Below are 22,917 nucleotides of genomic sequence, written 5' to 3'. Positions count from 1 at the left end.
CACCCGAGCGGAGCTGATTTGATTGGCAGGACGCACTGCTGTTGTCCAGACACCCCCGGAAGAGCGCCCTTGATGGACAGGTATGGGAGCCACTAGGCGCCTGGAGGCTGGGCGGAAGAGCTCGGGTCCAGGGGAGGGGGCAGGGGGCGGGCCCGGCATCGAGGGCAGGGCGGGGCGGGGATAGGGCAGGGGCCGGGCTGGCGCTGCAGCCAGAGATGCTGTCGGGCGGCGACGGCGCTCGGCAGCTGGGGACTCTGCGTTGAAGGCTCTGGGGTAAACCAGTTGGCAGGTATGCAGCGAACGAGAAGTCCGTAAGCCGGGGCCACCAGCCTCTTTGGGCCTGGCACTTGTCTCCCTCTTGAGCATTCTTGATTCCTCAGCGACGGCGGCCGCGATGGGACACGGGGGCGGGGCTGGGCTGGGCACCAGTGCGCGTTGCAGGCACCTGCTGCACTGAGGTCTTGGAACCTGCAGTCCATGTTTGGGGGCTGCTGAATGGGCTGGGCTGGGCTGGCCCAGGGAAGGAAGGCGGGCCCAGCCGCTGGACCTGTCTGGGGCCCGCCCTCCCAGGCCAAGGCCTGTGGCTCCAGGCAGCGGGGGATGGGAGGGTGGTCTCTCTGACCTAGAGACTCAGCCCCCACTCCAGAGTCTTGAAGACCCCTGACTGGCTTCAAGGTAGCTGCAAGGCCAGGACACGGCCCCTGACTTGCGTCACCTCCAGACAGGTTTGTCCAGATTCTCTGTGTGCTCTGAAACGGATTTCTGCCCCAGGCAAGGGTGCCCGTCCCAGCCAGAGGCCGGTCTTGGCTGTGCCCGGCGAGCCTGTCCGGGGCCGGAGCTGTTCTGTCTTTTTCCTGGGCCATGCCCAGTCTCCTCTTACCCTGAAATGAGCTCAAGGAATTCCAGGTTAAGTTAGGAGCAGTGGGTCTAGTTTGGCCCTTCTGTGCAAGGGATCATTCGTATGGGCCAAAGACACTGACTTCTCAGCTGTTAAGATATAAAGGAAAGTAATCATGTTTTGTTCTCAGAGCTGAACCAGGAGAAATTCCAAAATTGTTTACTAACGCCAAGGATATAGCGTGTGCTTTCCTTCCATCTGTGTCATTCCTATTGGAATGTCATATTGTTCCTGTCGTGGACTAGACATCTAATAAATGGTGTCATTTCTGAAAAGCGTACTGAAGTTTCTCGATTGTGTTGCTGCTGGGACCATTGGGTTTTTTTAAAAAAAAAATCATCACAATGCTAGCCAGCAACAAATACCTTTTGCTTAAAGATGGGAACTGGGGGCAAGTTTCATAGGATTCTTAAAGGCAAAGTTGCAGAATCGTAATGTATTGTTAAGACTTGAATGGGATTTTATAATGAATTTACCAGTCCGGGAGCACTAGATCCCAAGAGATGTGGGTCCCTGTTAAATCGGGTGTATCTAAAGGACAGTGGGAGAAAAATCTGTTTTCATTTGGGCCAAGTAGGACCCCGCCTTCCAATTTTTGATGTCCCAACAATTTTCATGTGTCAGTAACCTTTAAAGGCAGATTTGTGGAGAGCTGTTGCTACTTAATTCATTTTGTCAGTATGTTAGTGGAACAACTAGTACCCTCATCGTCTAATGACTGGGTGGCATTAACTCTTGGAAAGCAAAGCACTGGCAGGATATGGTAGACTTGGTACCCACCTGTCTCATCAGGGAGAAAACACATGGCTTGTTACATGATTTGCTTCTTAAGAAGAAAATTTTCTTAGGAAAATTTTGCTAAATTTTGACCCTTTTCACCTTCAGCCTTTTGATTGGTACAAATAGGAATTTAGAGAACTGAGCTCTGTGTTCAACAGTGGAGCCTGGGGGGAATCGCCAGCCCAGAGAAGTTGCTGTCCTTACAGCTGGGTTTGGCTGGTTTTCCTTTGCTGCTTCTTATTTTTGGTAAATGACCCACTGACTCTGTGACCTTTGAGACATGCTTTCCTATCCACAACTTGAAGATTCGAGTGGAAGATTTGTTTGTGAGATGTTTTTTGTGCAATCTTCCTTGCATTTGTGTGTATTGCCTGGTAATTCCTTAAATGCCTAATTCTGTAGACTTTCCATATTTTTACCAGTTTAAAACGTACAGTTTCTTGAGTGTGGTCCTGCCTGGATTCAGGTATGCCCCGCCCTCTTTACTGACATAGGTATGTGTGGCCTGCCTTGTTTTTTCTTATCTTTGGCTAATAGTTTTGCTGGAAGGAATCATTTTGTCCTTGAGACATCTCATTTAAAGACACTCTTAAATCAGCCAGCCTGGATGCTCTTTTACCATTTGTTCCCATGACCCTGGGAACAGTGATATAACTTTTGTGTAGGTGGGTACAGTGCATTCTGAATCTGGCTTTCCCATTGGTTAAGCCTAGATATTATGCTAGTAGCAACTGTTGTAGTCCATATTTTCAGAATTTCTGGCATTAAAGCTGAACCATGTCACTGACTACTCTGAATTCTAGCCAGGGACCTTGTCGCAGATTTTTGTAGTCATCTAAAGGTGCAAAAGAAATTGGAACCAGAATAGGAAGGGGTATAGAAGAAAATTATTTCTGAAGCTGCCTGAAGACATTTCCTAGGCTTTCATAACTATATATTATATAACATTATATTGTATCTCTGGGGTATCAGATTTTGTTTCTGACCATTTCAGAAGTTTTAACTGTTGGCATTAGAATATTTGTGCTTTCCCATATGGTTTTAGGGTAAAGTGAATGCTGAGGACAGAAGAGTTGGATGACACGGACCACTGGACTTCTCTGGAGTACACGTTATGAACCCTTTCTGGAGCATGTCTACAAGCTCCATACGCAAAGTAGGTATAGTCAGTAAGTGCAGTGAGGAAACCCATTTGCCTCTGTCAGAAGAGAGGGCCAGGATGAAGGCTAACGTCATCTAAGCCAAAGTCTCCAGTAACTTTAACAAAATTATCCGGTTTGTCTAGTTTAGGTTTTGTTTATGAGAAGAAATGATTTTGTCCATTAAAGTCAGTTTTTGATGCTGAGATTGCTTGTCAAATAAAAATTGTGGTAATCACAATTCTAAAATTATTTTCAGTTAAGTTTCATCATGGATAAATGTAATCTATGACTGTAGTAATGTGTGTATTAAACTTCAAGAGTCAGAGGTTAAAGCAGCTTTGGAAAATGCCAGTCCAATATGGTCACATCGGACTTTATTTTTTTAAGGACCACTAATTTAATTTTTCTAAATATTTCTTTTGAAAACACATTTTCATTTTAGGAAAGCTTAAAATATGCAAACAGCAAGAAAAAACAACCACCCTTAATTCCACCTCTAAGAGAACATTACTTTTTATACAGCCTTTGGTTGTACCTTGTGTAAAGGAAGTACCTAGTTTCTAACTCATTTTGTCCTTTTTATTGACTGAGGATGACAGTTTATGTTGATGTCTTCCCACATTTGGAATATCTTCCGTTAGGGACAAAATCAAAACTGGACCCAAGCAAGTGAGAAAATAGCTTTGTTTCTGCCTTTGGTGATGACATCATGCAGTGGCTGCTCTGTCATCCACACACTGTTCTGAACTTCTTAGCACTTGCCTTTCTCCATCATTTATATGTCAAAGGAACTTTTCTAGTCATCTTCAGTTGTCTAATGGCTTTAGTAACTCCTTGTCATTAGGAGAAACCATTTCTTTAATTTTCCTAAATAAAATTTATTTTAAAAATACATTGTCATCTTGGGGCCACCAAGAGAAACCATTTCTTTCTGTTTCAGTTAATCTGTAAATATGACTGTTGTCCTTCTGTAGTGCAGCTGATGAAGGGGTTTCCTATTCTTTGCTGTTGCTTTAGCCTTGTTCACTCTTAATATGACCTGCTTGCTCAGAGGACTTTCAGATCTCAATCATGGCCTTAGAGTACCCATATAAGAGAGGAATTCTGGCTTTTAGGTCATGGAGCTAATAATACTGTACTCTTTTTTTTTTTTAAACATATTTTTTAGTTGTTGATGGACCTTTTTTTTTTAAATTTTTTTATGTGGTGCTGAGGATCGAATCCAGTGTCTCTCACATGCTAGGCAAGCGCTCTACTGCTGAGCCCCAACCCCAGCCCTAATACTATACTCTTGTGATTTAAGAATCGTCTTAATATGGGGCTGGGGTTGTGGCTCATCAGTAGAGCACTCACCTAGCATGTGTGAGGCCCTGGGTTCATCGTCAGCACCACATAAAAATAAACAAATAAAATAAAGCTATCGTGTCCAACTACAACTAAAAAATGAGTATTTTTTAAAAAATCATCTTAACAAATGTTCTCCCAACTTCATTTCCAATAGCGATCTGATGGTGAAGAGAAGACATTAACAGGGGATGTGAAAACCAGTCCTCCACGAACTGCACCAAAAAAACAGCTACCTTCTATTCCCAAAAATGCTTTGCCCATCACTAAGCCTACGTCGCCTGCCCCAGCAGCACAGTCGGCAAATGGCACACATGCTTCTTACGGACCCTTCTACCTGGAATACTCTCTTCTTGCAGAATTGTGAGTTCTTAAGAGACTACTTGGTTCAGTTATGAAAGATCCTTGCAGGTGAAAAATGAAATGTTTTTTGATGGACCGGTAGATTAATCTTAAAACTCAATCCCATCCTCCTCTTGCTCCATTCTGGAGATCAAGAAGAGGAAGAAACTTATAAGCAATGAACTAGGGCTATGGCTATGGCTCAACCGCAGAACACTCGCCTAGCATGTGTGAGGCACTGGGTTCGATCCCCAGTACCACATAAAATAAATATATAAAGGTACTGTGTCTGACTACAACTTAAAAAAAAAAAAAAAAAGAAAATTTAAAAGTAATGAAGAACCTACAGTGGATCAGGAAATTAACAACTGAATTTGTCTTCCTTTAGCTGAAGTGAGGAATTGATCTCTTGAAGAGGTTGGGGGGTGGGGGTGGGGTAGTGGGATGGTGGTGGTCTCGTCTTCCTTGGGTCAGACCCATCTGGAAGATTGTGTTCCACTTTGGTTAACACTTTGTTGGAGGCATCCTGATAGAATGAGGAGATGGTCCTGGTGGGGAAGGGTTGGGAAGACAGATTTCAGGGATCAGCAATTAAACTGGAACTGCTGGCTTTGAGACAACTTAAGTGCTTATTAAAGCTGTCTTCATATACTCAAAAGTCTGTTATTAGAAGGGATTTGACTTATTTTATATGACCCCCAAAGGCAGGGTTTGGCAATTATAGGGAGATAAAGATTTGGGCTCTACTGGGTAAGGATTGACTGGTCACAGAAGTTTGCCCTTGCATAGAGGGGCTCAAATAACCCATAGATTCAGATGGCTTGCTTGTTTATTAAAAGGACAGAAAGTCTGGAGAATTCTTAGTTTCCATCATTTAAAAATTCCTTTGTGTATGAAGCTATTTTAAAAAAGCATCCTTAATCTCTCTCTCAATGTACTAATGTTGTCATGGTGAGAGGCCCCAGTGTAACTGGCTGGGTGTGATTCAGTAGCAACAATCCCTCTGGTTTTATAATGGAGGCCTTGTGTTTGAGGCTGGGCAGTGAGTTAGACAAGCTCCTATTGTGGTGATTAAATCTGCTGTGTATTAGAACACAAAATTGCCTTTTCTGGCAAACCATCCCCAGAGATCTCCTGAGCTATTACATGCTGAATTTTAGTGACTTAGAATAGATAAGAACTTAAAAAAATGAATGTGATGGCAACTAGGTAATAAAAGTAATAAGGTGCAATAAACTACTTCTTTATAGAATTCAGGAAGCAGGTAAACATGAAGCCCTAGGTGAACAGTGTTCTTTTCAAGGTCAGATCATAGCATGTAGCTGCAGTTGCAAGCAAGAGGACACAATGGCTGTTGGTGGGTTACTGGGTCCCAGAAAAACTAATGACACCTCTGTTGATAGACTTATCTTTCCTTGTTTTCAGCACAGTTTCCCACTCACTGGCAAGGACCACAGAGTTCAAGTGTCTGAGTTAGGGAGTTAGCTATTTGGGAGTAGAGTACAGCTTGAGAACTCACAATGATGCCCATCTTCACCAAGTGACACCGTGGTTCTGGTGATTCAAACTGAAAAGGACAACTAAGTGATGAGTTTGTGGAATCTTAACAATTGCCTAAAAGTGCAATTAAAAGCAGTTTAAAATTTCTGGGCTGGGGTTGTGGCTCTTCGGTAGAGCACCTGCCTAGCATGTGTGAGCCCCTGGGTTCAATTCTCAGCACCACATATAAAAAAAATAAAAGTCCATTGACAACTTTAAAACATGAGATAGAAATATAATTTTTTTTTTCTAATACAACTCATCTGTTAGCATTAGTGGTATAATTTGCTGGAGCCTAAAAGGAAAATATTAATCATGTCTTAATAATAAAAAACAACTTTGAATGTGTATAAGATCCATCATCTACAATAACAAAAGCAATAATTTTATAGATATTCTTATCTACATCAAATTTAATGTTTTGAACTTTGCCCACCTTGTATTATTCAAAACTACCTATAGGCTGATTTTTTTCTAAGATGATATTTTTGGGAAGCTGATTTCTGGCAGTAAAACCTGATTGTTTGTATAACCCTCCCTGGCTCTTTTTTTTTTTTTTTTTTTTTTGCAAAGGGGGCAGTTACTAGAGATTGAACTCGGGGCCCTTGACCACTGAGCCACATCCCCAGACCTCCTGAGCTGCTGGGATTACAGGCGTGTGCCACTGTGCCCAGCTTCCCTGACTTTCTTAATAGGGGGCCCTTCTTTGGCTTGAGATTCTGTGAGTTGGTTATGAAGCCAGTAAGCGGGCAGTGATCAGAGTTGTCAGGTGAAAGACATGATGACTTGGCTTGTATGGTTTGGGTGTCACCTGCCCCTTAAGGGATGATTCCTAGTCTCAATTTAGGATGGTTTGATCTGTATATGCCATTGGCATCCATACAAATTAATTGTTATACTGCTTTTGTTTTAGTACCTTGGTTGTGAAGCAGAAGTTGCCAGGCGTCTATGTGCAGCCATCTTACCGCTCTGCGTTAAGTAAGATAAGATTCACTCTTACTTTATAGCATATTTGGTTCCTCTGACAGAGTTGGGGCTTAACCTTTTTTTATTTTTTTCCTGCAGTGTGGTTTGGAGTAATATTCATACGGCATGGGCTTTATCAGGATGGTGTGTTCAAGTTCACAGTTTACATCCCTGATAACTATCCAGATGGTGACTGTCCAGTAAGTAGGAGACAATGTGGCTTTGTTTGTGGGGCTCCATTCACCAAGGGGGAACTAAAGGGCCTAGGGATTTCTTGTTTTGGTTCTCTTCCTGACCTAATGCTTTAACAATTTCAGTTTTCCTGAACATTTGTCTTCCCAGTGGAGTTTTGGTGCTTTGTTGCATCTTTGGTCATGGGGTGCTCTGCCTCGAGCTTCATTCTTTCTCTGCTTGGGGTGTTCAAATGAGGCTGGATGTTGTACTGCAGCACTTACACATGGACAGCACTTGTCATGCTGCAGTTGAAGAGTGACCTTTTTCCCCACTGAATGGTTAAAAGTAGCTCAGTATCTTTCTTGGAGCAGCTTTGTGACTTTTTAAAAACATGATTGCCCTGTTGCCTTGAAGCTCCTTTGGTGACTATCTTTAAGGATCTGTCTCATAAGTTCTGGTGCTTCCATTAAAGGACATGTCTCTCTTTAAACACAGCGCTTGGTGTTTGATATTCCTGTCTTTCACCCGCTAGTTGATCCCACCTCGGGTGAACTGGATGTGAAAAGAGCATTTGCAAAATGGAGGTCAGTAAATCAGCGTTTCTTCTAGAGACATAAGATCATAGGAGCAAGCCTTAGTAATGATACCATGTTTCCTTTTAGGCGAAACCATAATCATATTTGGCAAGTATTAATGTATGCAAGGAGAGTTTTCTACAAGATTGATACAGCAAGCCCCCTAAACCCAGAGGCTGCAGTCCTGTACGTGACTTTTTTGTTTGGTTATTTAAGATAAATTTTAAAATCCAGCTAAGTAGATTAAGTTGATAATTTTTTGATTTAAACTTTTAACACAGGTATGAAAAGGACATTCAGCTTTTTAAAAGTAAAGTGGTTGACAGTGTTAAGGTGTGCACTGCTCGTTTGTTTGACCAACCTAAAATAGAAGACCCCTATGCAATTAGGTAAGTGGTACAATATCTAGATGAATGGTTCTTTTTAGTACTGCACTTACATTTTCCAGGTGGCCTTTGAATGGAAAAAAAAAAAAAGAATTTGTATGATCTGTTAGCCTATGGCCTTTGTATCTTGGTGTCAGAACAATTTCCAGGGCTTTGTGGCCTCTTAATGCTTCATATTGTCTGCATGTTGTACCAATAGCAAAATATGTAGTGACTTCTTTTCCTAAGGACCCTTGTGATATGGTAATTCATTCCATGTGAAGACTTTTTATTTGGCAGTTTGAGCTGTTCTAACTGCCATACTCATACCACCATTCAGGTTTGGTTAAAAAGAGGGAAACAGTGGTATGAGCATGGTGGGTTCTTGTAACACTGTGATGTTGGATCTTGGGGAAAAGCAGCTGAAAGAATTTGGAGAACTAAGGAATTGGTGAGTTCTTTGGCAACATTTGCACTGCCAGAAAGGCACTGTGGTACAGTTGTTAAGAGCATGGGCTCAGCAGATGATGGACTGGCTTTGGTAGTTTTTTCTTTGGTGACCCAGAGCAATTACTCGATTTTGTTGTACCTTGCTGTCTTCACCTTTTTTTTTGGACCCGGGGATTGAATTCCAAGGCACTCAACCACTGAGCCACATCCCTAGCTCTATTTTGTATTTTATTTAGAGACTGTCTCACTGAGTTGCTTAGCGCCTCACTGTTGCTGAGGCTGGCTTTGAACTTGAGATCCTCCTGCGTCAGCCTCCAGAGCCACTGGGATTACAGGCATGTGCATGCATCCAGCTCTCCATCTTTAAATAATAGTATTTTAGGGATGATGTGAAGCTTAGGTAATCCTTGTGTAAGGAATGGTTAATATGAGAAGATCATTTATATGTAACATCTAAAACATATTTTAACAACTGAGGAAAGATTATTCTTTAAAAATATTTCCTAAGGGCTGGAGTTGTAGCTCAGTGGTAGAACACGCTTGCCTAGCACGTGTGAGGCACTGGGTTCAATCTTCAGCACCACATAAAAATAAATAGGGCTCAATGGTAGCACACTTGTCTGGCATGTGTGAGGCACTGGGTTTGATTCTCAACACTGCATATAAATTAGTAAAATAAAGGTCCTTCAACTGAAAATAACTTGAAGGTATCATGTCCATCGACAATAAAATATTTTTTTAATTAAGTTTTTAGAATTGGCTTCATTTTTGAAAAATGGAGATTATACATGTTTATAAAGCCACTGATTATTTTTAATACTTTCTGCCCCTTAAGCTTTTCTCCATGGAATCCTTCTGTACATGATGAAGCCAGAGAGAAGATGCTAACTCAGAAAGTAAGTAGAAAGCATCTTTGAGATCGTTAACTTGCTGTTTGTTTTCTAAAACATCTTCACTGGAGACCTTCATTACACACAAATAACTTTTGGGGGAACAAGTCTGTACCATGCTGCACTCTCCTCATCTTTTTTTTTAATGTCTGTTTTTGATTGTGCCTAGAAGAAGCCTGAAGAACAGCACAATAAAAGTGTTCATGTTGCTGGCCTGTCATGGGTAAAGCCTGGCTCAGTACAACCCTTCAGTAAAGAAGAGAAAACAGTAGCAACTTAAGAGATGGTGAATCTGGTGCACCGTGCACTTTCCTGCTGGACTCTGGCCTAGTTAAAGCAGACTAATGGCAAAGGACTGCCTGAAGAGTAAACCGTGTGAACCATAACTGGTATCAGTGTTTTCTATATGTGTAGGTTCTAACAGCAGGTTTGGAAACCTCTCTTTAAGTAATGCATTACTTCTGTCAGAAGTGTCTTAGGGTGGTTATCTAGTTCAGTACTCCAAATTATTGGGGACCTTGAGACTTATGTATTTTTCTGAATATAATGCTAAAGGTAAGTTGCATTCATTTAAACTGAGCAGACAGAAATCAGAACTATTTAATAGTTTTAAATCAGTGGTTTCATTTGTACATGTGTTAGCATATGGAGAGGACAGGTTTAGAGAGCAGATTCTAGAGCTTGGCACTTTTAAGTGGAAGATTGTTTCAGTCTTCAGCCTGCTGTCTTACTGATTTACAGACTGCTGTCTCTGAAGAATGTTTTAGAGAGGAAACCAGAACACTTGATCTTAGTGTTTTTTTTTTTTTAAACAAATTACTTAACTGTATTTTTATGGCAGGAGGGAGAAAAAGTGTTAAAACGGTTTCTAATGAAGTCAGATATTTAAATGATTGACTAATGTGTTTAGTAGATATGAAAATAAACCAATAAATGATTGTTCTTTGTCATTTATACAGGAAACTAAACACCCTTTCTCAATATAACTAAACAAAGATGACTTTATAAATGCTTTATTGAAAAATACACTTATTTTGGTATAAAATTACAGTAGCAGTATCTTGAGGTTTTTATAAATATTTTTGCAGAACACTATTCTAATTGAACAGTGTAAGTTCCATATTTCTTTTAGAGCAATATGAAGTTACCTAGTAACTTTGTTTATACTGATTCAATTTACAATTGAATTTTTTTCCCTAATAAGATTAACTTTAAAACTGCTGGAGCAATAGTGATTAATAAAGGTGTATAATATAGATAGTTCAATAGCTGTTAAATAATATTTTCTAATTTGTATAAATGGTACTATGTACTAATAAAAACCTAAATTCTCCAACCTATTTTTTAGACTGCCAGGAACATACCCAAACATTTTTACTTGTCTTTTGGATAACTACCTCCTAAAGAAAGAGGTCATAACTTTTCATATTAATTCTTTCAATTAAACTTGATTTAAAAATGTTTCCTTAGCCAGCTGATCCCTAAATAACAACAACTGGAGAATTTAAAAAGCATGCCCAAAAGGTGGCTACTAGGGCATAGAACAGTTTAAAAAAGTACAAAAGTGTTAAAGAAAATACTGGCTATTCAGCCTAGAAGTTTTGTACTTAATAAAGTTCACATTGTAGAAAGTGCCATCAGAAATATACAGCAAAATTTGGGATACAAAATCATGCATTTTACAGCCCTAAAGTGCCGCCACTTATACAGGTTCATTCAGACATTGCACAACTGAACGTTCACTTTTCACACTGCACCACACTACTGGGAAAGGGGAGAAGTGCACCACAGGGGACAGGTCACTTACGCTATAGTGACCTGGGGAATCTGAGCCATCTCCTTTGTTTCATAAATGTAGAAATTTCACATTTCTGTTTGAGAACAAAGTACTTAAGTTTTGTTTTGCTTTTCATAAGAACTAGAGCTGACCACAAACAGGTAGGAATGAATTTGAAATACAATTCCTCTGCTGGAACCTGTTAAGAGACCTCTCACATTTGAAAAGAGTAAGTCTAGTTCTCATAAAAATGCCCCTTCCTATTTCTAATAGACTCTAATTAGCTGGATTAAGGAAACGGGCTCCATAATCTAGCATGCATTAAATGATGCTGCAAAACAGTTTGTGAAAGAGTTTCAATACCAGGGACTAACCTCAGTGGGAACCTCGGTCATTAGCTACATCTTGGAGACGACGTAATAAGGCAGAATGATTTTCTGGGCAGATTCTTTTTGCAGGTGATTCACTTCCATCTTCCAAAAGAATCCCTCTCTTTTTAGTTGGAGTTTCTCCTGTCCGTATCATACTGTTAATTTCTCTTAGTCTCTATGGTGGGGGAGAAAACATAAAAACTTGAAAATTTTAGTGCCACACAGCTCAGTATTAAAGAATCTCAAATGTGTTAAATAAGCTTCCCTCTAAAAACTTAAACTTTTACAGAAAAAAATACCTTTATAGAGAATGATATATTCTGCCAACTTCACTGGGTCATAGTGCTGAGACTGGAATGTTTTTGACGTACATTTCTCTACAATGTACAAGTTCACAAATTTGTGATTTTTTTTTTTTTTTTAACAATAGCTATTGCCACGTCACAGTCACTTAGCGCACATTTTCCTTTTTTAAAGACAGCATGGTCTTACAGTAGTATCATGCCCCCCCCCTTTTTTTCAGGATAGTGTTACTATTTATTTTGACATATTTCTACAAACATGAAGTACAAAGCAGCACTTCTCAACCAGGATTTCACTAGAGAAGTAAGCCTGAATTCCCTAAGGCTAATTCATTTTAATGAATTAGCTGAGTTTGGTGCTAGGTAGGTATGTTATCCTTGGAAGAACTGAGAAGTTACTCAAATTCCTTTGTGCTCTGTGGCTCACACGAGGAAGCCCAGTGGAGCAAGGCAGTGCTGAAGTGCTAGAGAGACTCTTAAGTGCCTTTAGCATTTTCTCCAGAGTCCTACAAGCCTTTTCTCAATACTATTTTCTGGTAGCTCCTTGGTTTAAAAAAAAAAAAAAAAAAAAAAAAATTCTCTTCATGTGCTGCTTCAGCATCCATGTTTCTTGACAAAAATCATACTGAGCATATTCATGTACATTTAATTTAGGAAATTTCAAACAAAGTAGAGAAACCAACATGATGAATCCCCACATGCTCCTTACCACTTCAGAAACTCTGGATGGTCTTATTTGATCTACACCCCATTCACTTCTCATCCCCTACACAAATTCAGTTATCACTTCATTCTTTACTTTGCAATTATCGACTTAAGATTTTAAATAAAATCACAAGTTTTCTTTATCAGCATATGCACTTTCACAAATGTTAACATCTGAAGAAATTTCTTTTTTTAAGTAAATTTTACTTTTATTTTTCTCATCTTTCATACATTTGATTCAAGTGAGTTATGCACTTCCATTTTTACCCCAAATACAAATTGCAGAATCACATCAGTTACACATTCACAATGTTTACATAATGCCATATTAGTGACTGTTGTATTCTGCAAATTTCTTTTGACCCTTTCTATTCCATCTTCTTTGGCCTCCCTAAAAGAACTCTGGTCTGCATTTGCTTTCTCTATAGTGTCCCACTTACCTAGATATTCCTTATATTTACTGAATACATTAACCATATAATGCTAATTATATGCCAGGTTGTGCAAAGGTTACTATAAAATATGTAGATATATGGAGCACATTAATATAGTATATTGTGATGTTAATTGTATATAAATTAATACTCAATATTTGTACATAATTCATTTAAATTCAAAACATTTTAAACATAAATTCTTATTCCAAAGGAAACATATACAGACTATACCTAGACTCTATCCTCACCCAAGCCCCATGGATGCATACTATTGTTTTTTTTACAATAGTTATTGCCATGTCACAATCACTTAGATGCACATCTATTTGTGTCTAAACAAATTGGCATGCTTTATATCCTTCTGTTTTCTAAGAATGCACTCATTCCTAGAAATGTAACATTGTACTGGGGTAGTGGGGTTTTAAAATAGTATACTTATTTACTATTCAGAATATTTGTACATTTAACACCACCTTAGATTTTTTCCCATATCAGTATATATGGTCCATCTCAACTAACAGCTTTATAGTATTTTGTAGTATGTCGCTATCATAGATTAATCCTCTGATGTATTATATACTAAATCATCAGAATTGCTTAATGCTGTTAAACAATTTTACTACTATAAGTATATAATTCTTTGACTTATTCTTCAGTTAACTGTAGTAATCCACTGAAATAGCCCTTATAATTACTAATGATAATTTCATCTTAATTGACCTTGTGTGATACTTGATTCTTTTCTCCTGGTAGTATGTTAGTTTACTACAAATTGGCTGCAGACCCAAATTACTTCTTGCTTTGAAATGTTCTCCGTCATCACCTATTAAGTCATCATGATGACTGTTTCTCCACCTAACAGCTTAATAGTTGCTATCATTTATTGAAGAAACTCCCAATTCTGGGTTAGAATTTCTTTTGGTGATATTACAGATGCAGGATTGAAATAATCAATCTGGATGCATAATTCCTTTTCACATAAAATACTGGTTCCCCACCTTGGGTTTACATACAGTACAATGCCCTTTTAGTATATCTGCATATTTAAACAAACACCTAGTTGTATGAATACCAAAACAAAAACCTAAAACATTTCATATCTCCCTGTGGTCCACCTACTTCTAAGCAACCACTGATGTTTCCTGTCCTATAGTTTTGTGTTTTCTAGAATGTCACAGAACTGGAATCATGATAAGTAGCCTGGTACATATCTTGCACTTAGGCATTAATGCATTTGAGATTCATACATATTGTTGAGTGTATCACTTCTTTCTTTATTGTAAAGTAGTTCATTTTCTGCTGCAATGCAGGTCTACCCATTAACCAGCTGAAGGACATTTCCATTGTTTTATACTTTTTGGTTAGGAGTAAAGTCACCATAACCATTCATGTTCATGTATAAACATAAGCTTTTACTTGAGTAAGTACCTAGGAATAAGATTACTGGTTGTGTGGTAAGGGTATGTTCAACATTAGAAGAAAACTGCCACGCTGAATTCCAGAAGACCATACCATTTTGCATTTTCACCAGCAGCACAGAAAAGTTCCAGCTGCTCCACCTCATTGCCAGGACTTGTTCTCGTCATTGTATAAAGTCATTCCAGTAGGCATATAATGAGAGGGTGTATTCAAATGTTTGGCCAACTTTTTATCTTGGGTGGTTTATCTTTCCATTTGAGAATTCTTTATATATTGTAAATGTGTCCTTATCAGATTTGGGATTTGTAAATACCTTCTAATTTCCATGATTTGTTTTTTCATTCTCTTAAGTGACTTTTGAGAAGTTCTTAATTTTGATAAAATACAATTAGTTAATGGATTGTGCTTTGATGTATCTGAGAAATCATTCCACAACACATGTCAGTCAAGATTTTTTGTTTTTCTAGATGTCCTCTTTGGTTTGAGTTTTTATGTGGTGCAGGGTACAGGATTAAGTTTACTCTATCATAGTATATAGATATCCAGGTTTTTATCACCTTTGTTGAAAATCAACTGACCGCATGTTCCAGTGATCTGTCTATACTTTGAGAAGCACTACACTTGTTTCAATTACTATAGCTTTAGTGTGAGTCTTGAAACTAGATAGTGCAACTCCTCCAACTTTTTCAAAATTGTTATTGTATCTCCCTTGCCCTTCCATATACATTTTAGCATCAGTTTATACAAGTAATTGTGCTAGAATTTGGGGTGAAATGGGGTTTAATTTGTAGATCAATTGGGCGAAAACTGATATTCTGTTTTCCAGATTATGAACATTTCTCTAGTTTGTCAGGCTTTCTTTCAACAAAGGTGTGTAGTTTTATGTCTCATACTTAATTTTTAAATGTTATTTTTGGCATTTAATTTTTTTTTACTTCTGATACTTCATTAATAGTATATAGAAATATCTTTTATTTTTCCATATGGAGTTTTATAACCTCCTAAATCTTTTAATTTCAGAAACTGCTTCAATTCTTGGTGGTTTTTCTGTACATAATTCAGTCTGTGTGCCTACTTTATGTTGCCTGATTACACATGGTTTGACCCCAGTTACAATGCTGAGTAGAAGTGAGTGTGGATGTCCTTGCCTGATTCCTGATCTTGGGGAAAGGTATTCAGTCTTTCACCACTAAGGATGTTGATGTCTAGATATTTTGGCTTGTGTTCATTATCACCCTCTCTCAGGATGTTCCCCCAGTTTGCCCTTGAATGAATGTTGAATTTTGTCATTTGTTTTCCTTCATTTGTATAGAACTGGCATTATTTCTTACATGTTTGGTAGAATAGACCAGTAAAAGCTGTCTGGGCCTACAGTTTTGAGGCTGCTACTTCTTGAGTGAGTTCTGTTAGTTTAGGTCCATTTCATCTGCATTGTCAAAAAAAAAATTGTTAATCCTCATTATACCTTAATGTATACTGGTAATGCGTCATTCTTTTTCCTGATGAATCTACACAGAGATCAGTTTTTGAAATTCTTTTCTTCAAAAAACAAAAGTGCCTTGATTTCTCTGGATGGGATCTGTTTTCTATTTCAATGATTCCTGATTTCTAGTTTAAACTTAGATCACTAATTTTAACCCCTTCTTTTCTAATAGATATTTTTAGTGCTATAAATTTCTCTTTAATTTGTGAGACACAGCTAACATGGTGCTTAGTATGGGTTCTCATTTTCAATGTAGTCTATTTCCTAGTTGCTTTGACCCATAGAAATCTGATTTAGTTTTCAAAACTGGATTTTCCAGATATCATTTCTCTGTGATATCAGATTTGATGCCATCATAACCAGAAAAATTGAAAAAATACATTAAAATGTATTGAGAGCCAGGCACAGTGATGCACGTGTATAATCGCAGAGGCAGAAGGATCCCACACAGAGTAGGCCTCAGATCGCAGCAAAGCCCTATTTCAAACATAAAAGGAGCTGGAGATGTGCCTCTGGGTTCAATACTCAGTAAAACTTGTTTTACTTGCTTTTGGAACTAAAATTTGTTAGGCCTGAGGATCAATCCCCAGAACTACCAAAAAAAAAGTTTGAGATTTGTCCAGAATGTGGTTGTTCTTAAATGTTTCACGTATAGTTGATGCTATGGGAATGTTCTGTAGATGTCAGCTCATTAGCCTTATGATATTATCAATTATGTTGAATATTTGTCTTTCTCATGGTACTGGGAATTGAACACAGGTACTCCACTACTTAGCTACATCCCTGTCCTTTTATTTCAGTGTCTTGCTAAATTGCCCACACTGGCTTTGAACTTGCAGTCCCCTCAGCCACCAGACTGTGAAATTTTTCTTTTCTATTGAGGATTGTATAATCTAAGAAAATATCACTGATACATCCTGAAATCTACTTAATTGCTCTACCTTTCCTTTAATTAGGGGTAACATGGTGTAGCTTTTTCCATTCTTTATCTCAATAAGGATGTTTAAGTTATAGTTCATCCACATAAAAGTGTTAACAACTTCATGGGTTTTGGTATGTTTCCTAGATTTGTGGATTCTTTGGGGAAGTAGCTTCTATCTAGGTTGATAATTGGAAACTTTTCCTTTCTAGTAAACAGTAATCTATTTCTGCCAATATACTTGCACATAAATGGAATCAAATGGTTTGGTCTTGCGAATTATTCTAGTTCATCATCTTTGTCTAAGTATCAGTCGTCAGAAAAGCAGCAATGTGTACCACATTCTAGTGATTCCTTTTTTTCTTTTAACCAAATAAACTCCAAACAGATTAGAGTCGATTTTATACAAATGTTAGTCATTTCCCCCTCACTCCATTTTTTAAGAGGTTATAATTACCAGTTCTGAGTTCCATTAACAATCCAGCTTGGAATATAATTGGAAACTTTACCTTTTTAATACAGGAGTCTTATTCAGAAGCACTGATATCTTCATTTATACTAAATTAATTTTCAATAAGTTATACATTTTTTTTTTTTTAAGGAATGGGATACTTTTAAGATTCCAAGCCTCTAGACTTTACAATCTCCAGATTTACAGCAATAACCAAATAGAAGTGGTGATGGGGGGGTAGATAACTATAAATCTGAGTCCTTTACCTGTTTCCAACCATGGGCTGGAGTTGCAAGGCAAGTGCTCTACCACTGAGCTACAAGTGTAAGGCACTAGGTTTAATCTTAGCACCAAATAAAGGCCCTGAGTCCATATACAACTAAAAAATCAAAAAAAAAATCAAACACTCTGGTTTTTACTGCATAGACTTACTGGCCACTGTTCCCTGGCAGTACTCATCACTTTAGTGAGTGCCTAGGATAAGCCCAAACCCTATTTGGAGCATCCTAAAAGCATTTTAGAGTTTGTAAAGGACATTTATGTCAATCTCACCTTTGACGGACTGTTGCTGAAGTAGTAAAAAATCTTTTCTCGGGGTGAAAGCATTGATTCATTTTTATGTGGGGAAATGTAGACAGGATGATTTTGAGATAACTGAATTCGGCGAGGGGAGCCTGTTCTGACAAATGGATAGGGAGAGAGTGGAGGTGCATCCATCTGTTAAAAACAAAATCAGTAATTGTAAGAAACTCATTTACTTAAAATACCTGATTAGAAAGTCAGATGAGCAGCAAACTTACATGCTTAGTTTATGCCCATCTCCACTTTAAGCATTTTTAAATCAAATTATTGTCATCTCATCCTTGCAACAACCTTATAAGCTGGAAACTTCTTTATGCCTCATTTTCTCGTAAGTAAGTGGTAAGATCACTACCACCATTAAATATTGGATAATTTGAATCCATGTAACTATCTTGTATACAAATCTTTTATTATTAATGATGTTGGATAGGCAAATGTCTTCTCTTGAAGACTTCCATAGTTTTACTTGACAGTTGCTTATAAATCTAGTTTGTACACAAACAGGTCAAATATAAATGATTATTCATTCCTCTGGAGTGAAAAAACAAAACAAATACTGTTGTGAAACTTACTATGTTTGCCTGTGAGTACTTCATGGCAAATGTCTTAATTTGTTTTATGTAGATGCTGTTGTAGAACTGAATGAGGTCTCCTCTCTCCTCCTCTTCCATGTCACTGTTGGCACCTGTGAGACGAGTTGGTGTAGGAGGGGCACTGCTAGGCTGTGGAACTGGCAAGGTGCTGCTTGACCTCATGACAGGACTGGAGTCTCTACTGGCTACAAAGAGTGTTAAACACAAAGTTTGCTAGTACTGATGGTTTTAAAAAAGCTGAACAGCTACCTACGCTACTTGGTATGAAAAACAAACTTCCTTCCCACTAAGAAGCAAATCTCAGAAAATAACTTTACTCCCATGCCATAACTGGAGCATAGGTATACTGGTCATTAGTTTCCTAGGATCTGAATCCTGCACGAAGTGGTGCAAATCAATAACTAGGGATGGCATTTCCATAGCATAGCTCCAAATAAGATGCCAGCAGATTCCTGTCTGAAGCCTTTTCTAATTCCCCTGGAGAAAAATGGTATGCACTTTGTCTCAGAATAATGAAATGAAGAACTGTCACTAAATTTAGAATTTATTTTTCTAGCAGATTCTTTGTCAAGAAAGCACTTTCTATAGTAATTCTTAGTCTCCTAGGCCTAAAAAAAATAAGAGCCTACTTTTGTTTGAGGTCATAAAGATCTACTTACTTCTATCTTTGTTTAGTTCTGTAGGAGAATTCTGATGGCTTCTACTTTCACTGCTGCCAGAATTTCTTCTTTTTCTTTTCCCTTTTATCAAAACACTTCTATATACCTTTAAAGAGACAGAATATCACAGAAACTAGTATTTATTAAATGCATCCTAAATAATAGAACCTTGACATGTTACTTAACAGTGAGTAGGAGTCATCTTTCTCAGGGGATATTAAGAAATGCAGCCATGGTCAGGCACACAGCTATTAAATAACAAATCCAGGATTTAATCAGAACCTGTCTAGCTTCAGATTCCATGTACTTCCTAGAATACCACAGAGCATAATAACCCCCAACCAGAAAATTCAATTCATCTACAACGATCCAGCATTCTTGCCTTTGAGAAATGGTATTAAAATTTTAAACCCATTTTTCTTTTAACACTATCTTGGTTAAATGTACAATAGTGTTTATTCAGATAATTTCTATCTAGTGGTTCTGTGAATAAAGAAATATTCCATAATGTTGACCTTGAAAGAAAAGAGGACTTTACCAACATGTGAAATTCTTTGTTTGTGACAAATACAAAGATTAACTACTTTAAGCTTAATTTTCAGCCTATAGTTACCTGGCTTCTGGCCTGTGGCTGAGTCCTGTAACAACGCATGATATTCTGGAAGGACTTGTCTTCTTTTGTGACCTGGCAAAGAATGAGAGTACTCAGATCAACTTTCAGCATGACAGTGTGAGGAACTCAGTGAATCTGCTTTCTATAGCAAGTAGTAAAAATTATTTAAAAACAGTGATTTAAAGTCTCTGGAAATGGTCCTAAGGGTATATAGCAAATGAAAAAACATCTATTCAAGAAAATCTAAAATTCAATAAGAGGATTCTAGCATGTGAACCAAGATCTGGTGTAGAAAAGTACAATAACTAAAATTAAAAACTAACTATAGGAGAAAAATAGTAAATTTGAACCAGAAAAGAATTAGCAAAATTGAATAAAGAGATCGTATGATCTAAAGAACAGATAGTATGGTGTGTACATTTCTCTGAGACTGTGTGTAATGGAAGTACCAAGGAAAAAGAATAGAGAAGCAAGTGTTCACAGAAGTACAGTGAAATCTTCCCAATTGATTTTAAAACATTAATGTACATATCTATGAAGCTCAAGAAACTCCAAGGATACACAGAGATCCATGCCTCAATATATCATAGTAAAAATGCAGAAAGCCAAATAGAGAACATTAGTAAGAAAAGCAATTTCTTTTTTTCATTTATAGGGAAACCCCGATAAAACAGTATACATGTCAAGAGATAATGAGATAACATACTTAAAGTTATCTCCCATAAATGAAATATGTCCTCAAAACCAGAATGTGCTTGTTAGCAGCTACTCCTTACCAGCTTAATACTACAGAAAGTTCGTGAAGCTAAAAATAAGTGCGTCTGGACAGTAATCCAAATATATGCCAGTGTTCTTGACCTTTTTCACAAAGACACTAAAAAGGCATATTTTTCTGTTGATTAAAAACAATTATATAAAATATGTATATGATGTATTGTTGGAGCTGTTACAAAGAAAGGAGGTACATAGGAGCAAAGCTGTATTGGATAAAATAAATGATTCCAGAATCCATGAGACCCAATAAGAGAAATGAAAATAAGGTTAATATAGCAAACTATAAATATATTACTTTTTTTAGAAGTCATATCAATGCCAAGTAGCTGTTTGATTTGTAATATGTAAACAATGCGGTGTAAAAATTCACTACTAAAATTAAAATTGAACATTAAAAAATACTTAATGCAAAAAGAATAAAGGAATGTAAAACCAATTATATCAACATTAAAGTGAATGAATTGAATAGTCAAAAGGTGGCGATTGTCAGACTAGAAATGAGATCCAACTCTATTCTGTTTATAGGAGATGTGTTAGATTCAAAAATACAAGCTAGGCATGGTAGAATCCCAGTACTTGGGAGGCTGAGGCAGGAGGATCACAAGTTCAAAGCAGCAACAGTGAGGCACTGAGCAACTCAGACCCTGTCTCTAAAAAAAAATTAAAAATGGGGATGTGAATCAGTGGTTGAGTACCATAGTTCAATCCCCAGTACCCCCGTCCCTCAAATAATACAAGCTGGGTGCAGTGGCACATGCCTGAAATCCCAGCAATCTCTGGGAGGCTGAAGCAGGATCTCAAGTTCAAGCCAGCCTCAGCAAGACCCTCAAAAAAAGGCTGGAGGATAGCTCAGGGCTAAAGTGATTCTGCCACAAACACATATATATTTGAAGTAAACTGAAAAGACAGATTTAGCAGACTACAACTACACAAGTATCACACTATAAAACAACAAAAAAAGCTGTTAAAGAGGATATTTCATAATAAAAAGATCAATCCATCAGGAAGTTATAAACACAAGCGCACACGTTAATAGTGTACTAACTTACATGAACCAAGGTTAGGGGTGTAGTTCAGTGGTAGAGTGCTTGCCTAGCATATGAAAGGCCCTCAGTTCAATCTCTGGTATCACAAAACAATGAAAACCCAGAAATGAAGGGGGAAAACAGAAAATTTCAACAATATTGGAGATTTAAATTTACTTTCAATATGGATAAAAGATGACTGAGGCAGAAGCTCAAAAAAAGAAATGGGTCTAGTTGTTTCATAGTGCTAAAGTCTAACATTCTGCTCCAAAAGAAATTCTCCAAGAAGGACCATATATAAGGCTAACCTTGATAAATTTAAAAGGACTGAAATAATACAATGTTTTCTTTTTCAGCCAAAGTGAAATTAAACTAGAAGTCAGTAAAGAAATTCAGGAAAAATGTAGAAATTAACGTATTCCTAGATAACAAATGAGTCAAAAAGAAACCAAAAGGGAAATTCAAAAATACTTAGAGACAAATATACAGCATACGTAGGAGATGCAGTGTATGTTATAACTGTTAATGCCTACATTATAAAAGGATGTTAAGATACTTAGAAATATCTTTACAAAGTCCTTGAAAAAAGTCCATCTGAAGATACTATCCTTAGCAATAAGGACAAAATTCAACAAACTACTAGTAAACTAAACCTAACAACATAAAAATTATCAACGAGACCAAAAAGGACTTAACATTGGGATGCAAGGCTGGTCTAACATAAGAAAATCAGTGGATTAGAATAAGTAAAACACAATAAAATCAGGGGAAAAAAAGACAACATCTAACACTTTTTTATGATAAAACAGTCAACAAACTAAGAACATAAAGGGAGCTTCCTCAATCTTGATAAAAGGCATCCAAGAAAATAGACTTTTTAGTTAAAAAAAAAATTTAGATACTCAACTATAATTAGGAAAAGACAAGATTTCTGCTTTCAACTTTTGTATTTAACATTGTAGGTTTTAGCCAAGATAGTTGGGAAGGGTAGCTGGGAAAAAGGAAATAAAAAGTATCTAATTTGGACAAGAAATCAAATTATACATGAAAAAGTCTAAGGAATCAATTAAAATCTATTAGAACTAATAAGTTCAGCTAGGTTCCTAGATATTAGACCAATATACAAAAATCAGTTGTGAAAACCAATGGGGTTTGGTATATTAGTCTTTCTAAATTGTAGTAATATATGTAACATAAAATTAGCCACTTTAAAAAACCATTCTTAAGTGTACAACTCAGTAGCATTAAGTACATCTACAACATTGTACGATCATTAACACTATTTCCAAAGGTAGGAGGATCACAGGTTCATAGACAGCCTCAGCAACTTACCTGAGACTGT

At 37.5% G+C, this 22,917-nt stretch overlaps 2 protein-coding genes across 5 annotated transcripts in view; one reads left to right on the top strand and one right to left on the bottom strand.

The window, feature by feature from the left end:
- The first annotated feature begins 180 nt into the window (after positions 1 to 180).
- Positions 181 to 10,403, top strand: Aktip (AKT interacting protein). 3 transcript variants are annotated; one of them, XM_076837415.2, is made up of 10 exons: positions 181 to 289; positions 2,724 to 2,834; positions 4,322 to 4,527; positions 6,959 to 7,023; positions 7,111 to 7,211; positions 7,681 to 7,769; positions 7,848 to 7,946; positions 8,042 to 8,149; positions 9,411 to 9,471; positions 9,638 to 10,403. In XM_076837415.2, exons 2-10 carry the CDS (start codon positions 2,793 to 2,795, stop codon positions 9,743 to 9,745), a joined length of 879 nt encoding a protein of 292 aa, XP_076693530.1. In that variant the 5' UTR covers positions 181 to 289; positions 2,724 to 2,792; the 3' UTR covers positions 9,746 to 10,403. The 3 variants fall into 3 exon arrangements, with proteins under 3 accessions (XP_076693530.1, XP_076693528.1, XP_076693529.1); XM_076837413.2 differs by having other exon boundaries at positions 9,635 to 10,403; XM_076837414.2 differs by lacking the exon at positions 181 to 289 and adding an exon at positions 449 to 725 and having other exon boundaries at positions 9,635 to 10,403.
- Positions 10,404 to 10,462: 59 nt separating this feature from the next.
- Rbl2 (RB transcriptional corepressor like 2) overlaps positions 10,463 to 22,917 on the bottom strand; it is a 52,930-nt gene continuing 40,475 nt past the window's right edge. For both annotated transcript variants that reach the window (XM_076837411.2, XM_076837412.2), the window contains 5 exons: positions 19,777 to 19,848; positions 19,164 to 19,269; positions 18,484 to 18,689; positions 17,882 to 18,046; positions 10,463 to 11,788 (listed from right to left, as the gene is read on the bottom strand). In XM_076837411.2, coding sequence (XP_076693526.2) covers positions 11,618 to 11,788; positions 17,882 to 18,046; positions 18,484 to 18,689; positions 19,164 to 19,269; positions 19,777 to 19,848 — 720 coding nt within the window. In that variant the 3' untranslated portion in view covers positions 10,463 to 11,617. The remainder of the gene's footprint in view (positions 11,789 to 17,881; positions 18,047 to 18,483; positions 18,690 to 19,163; positions 19,270 to 19,776; positions 19,849 to 22,917) is intronic.

The sequence above is a fragment of the Callospermophilus lateralis genome, chromosome 18, assembly GCF_048772815.1.
Source record: "Callospermophilus lateralis isolate mCalLat2 chromosome 18, mCalLat2.hap1, whole genome shotgun sequence".
Taxonomy (NCBI): Eukaryota; Metazoa; Chordata; class Mammalia; order Rodentia; family Sciuridae; genus Callospermophilus; species Callospermophilus lateralis.
The sequence above is the reverse complement of the archived record's forward strand: the minus strand, read 5'-3'. Positions and strand labels throughout refer to the sequence as shown.

What these genes read in the sequence shown, in the direction of transcription:
- Aktip (XM_076837413.2), top strand. Translation starts at nt 2,793, where the DNA reads ATGAACCCTTTCTGGAGCATGTCTACAAGCTCCATACGCAAA. An exon ending in ATCTTACCGCTCTGCGTTAA is followed by an intron (nt 7,024 to 7,110) that starts GTAAGATAAGAT and finishes TTTTTCCTGCAG; the next exon opens with TGTGGTTTGGAGTAATATTC. An exon ending in AACCCAGAGGCTGCAGTCCT is followed by an intron (nt 7,947 to 8,041) that starts GTACGTGACTTT and finishes CTTTTAACACAG; the next exon opens with GTATGAAAAGGACATTCAGC.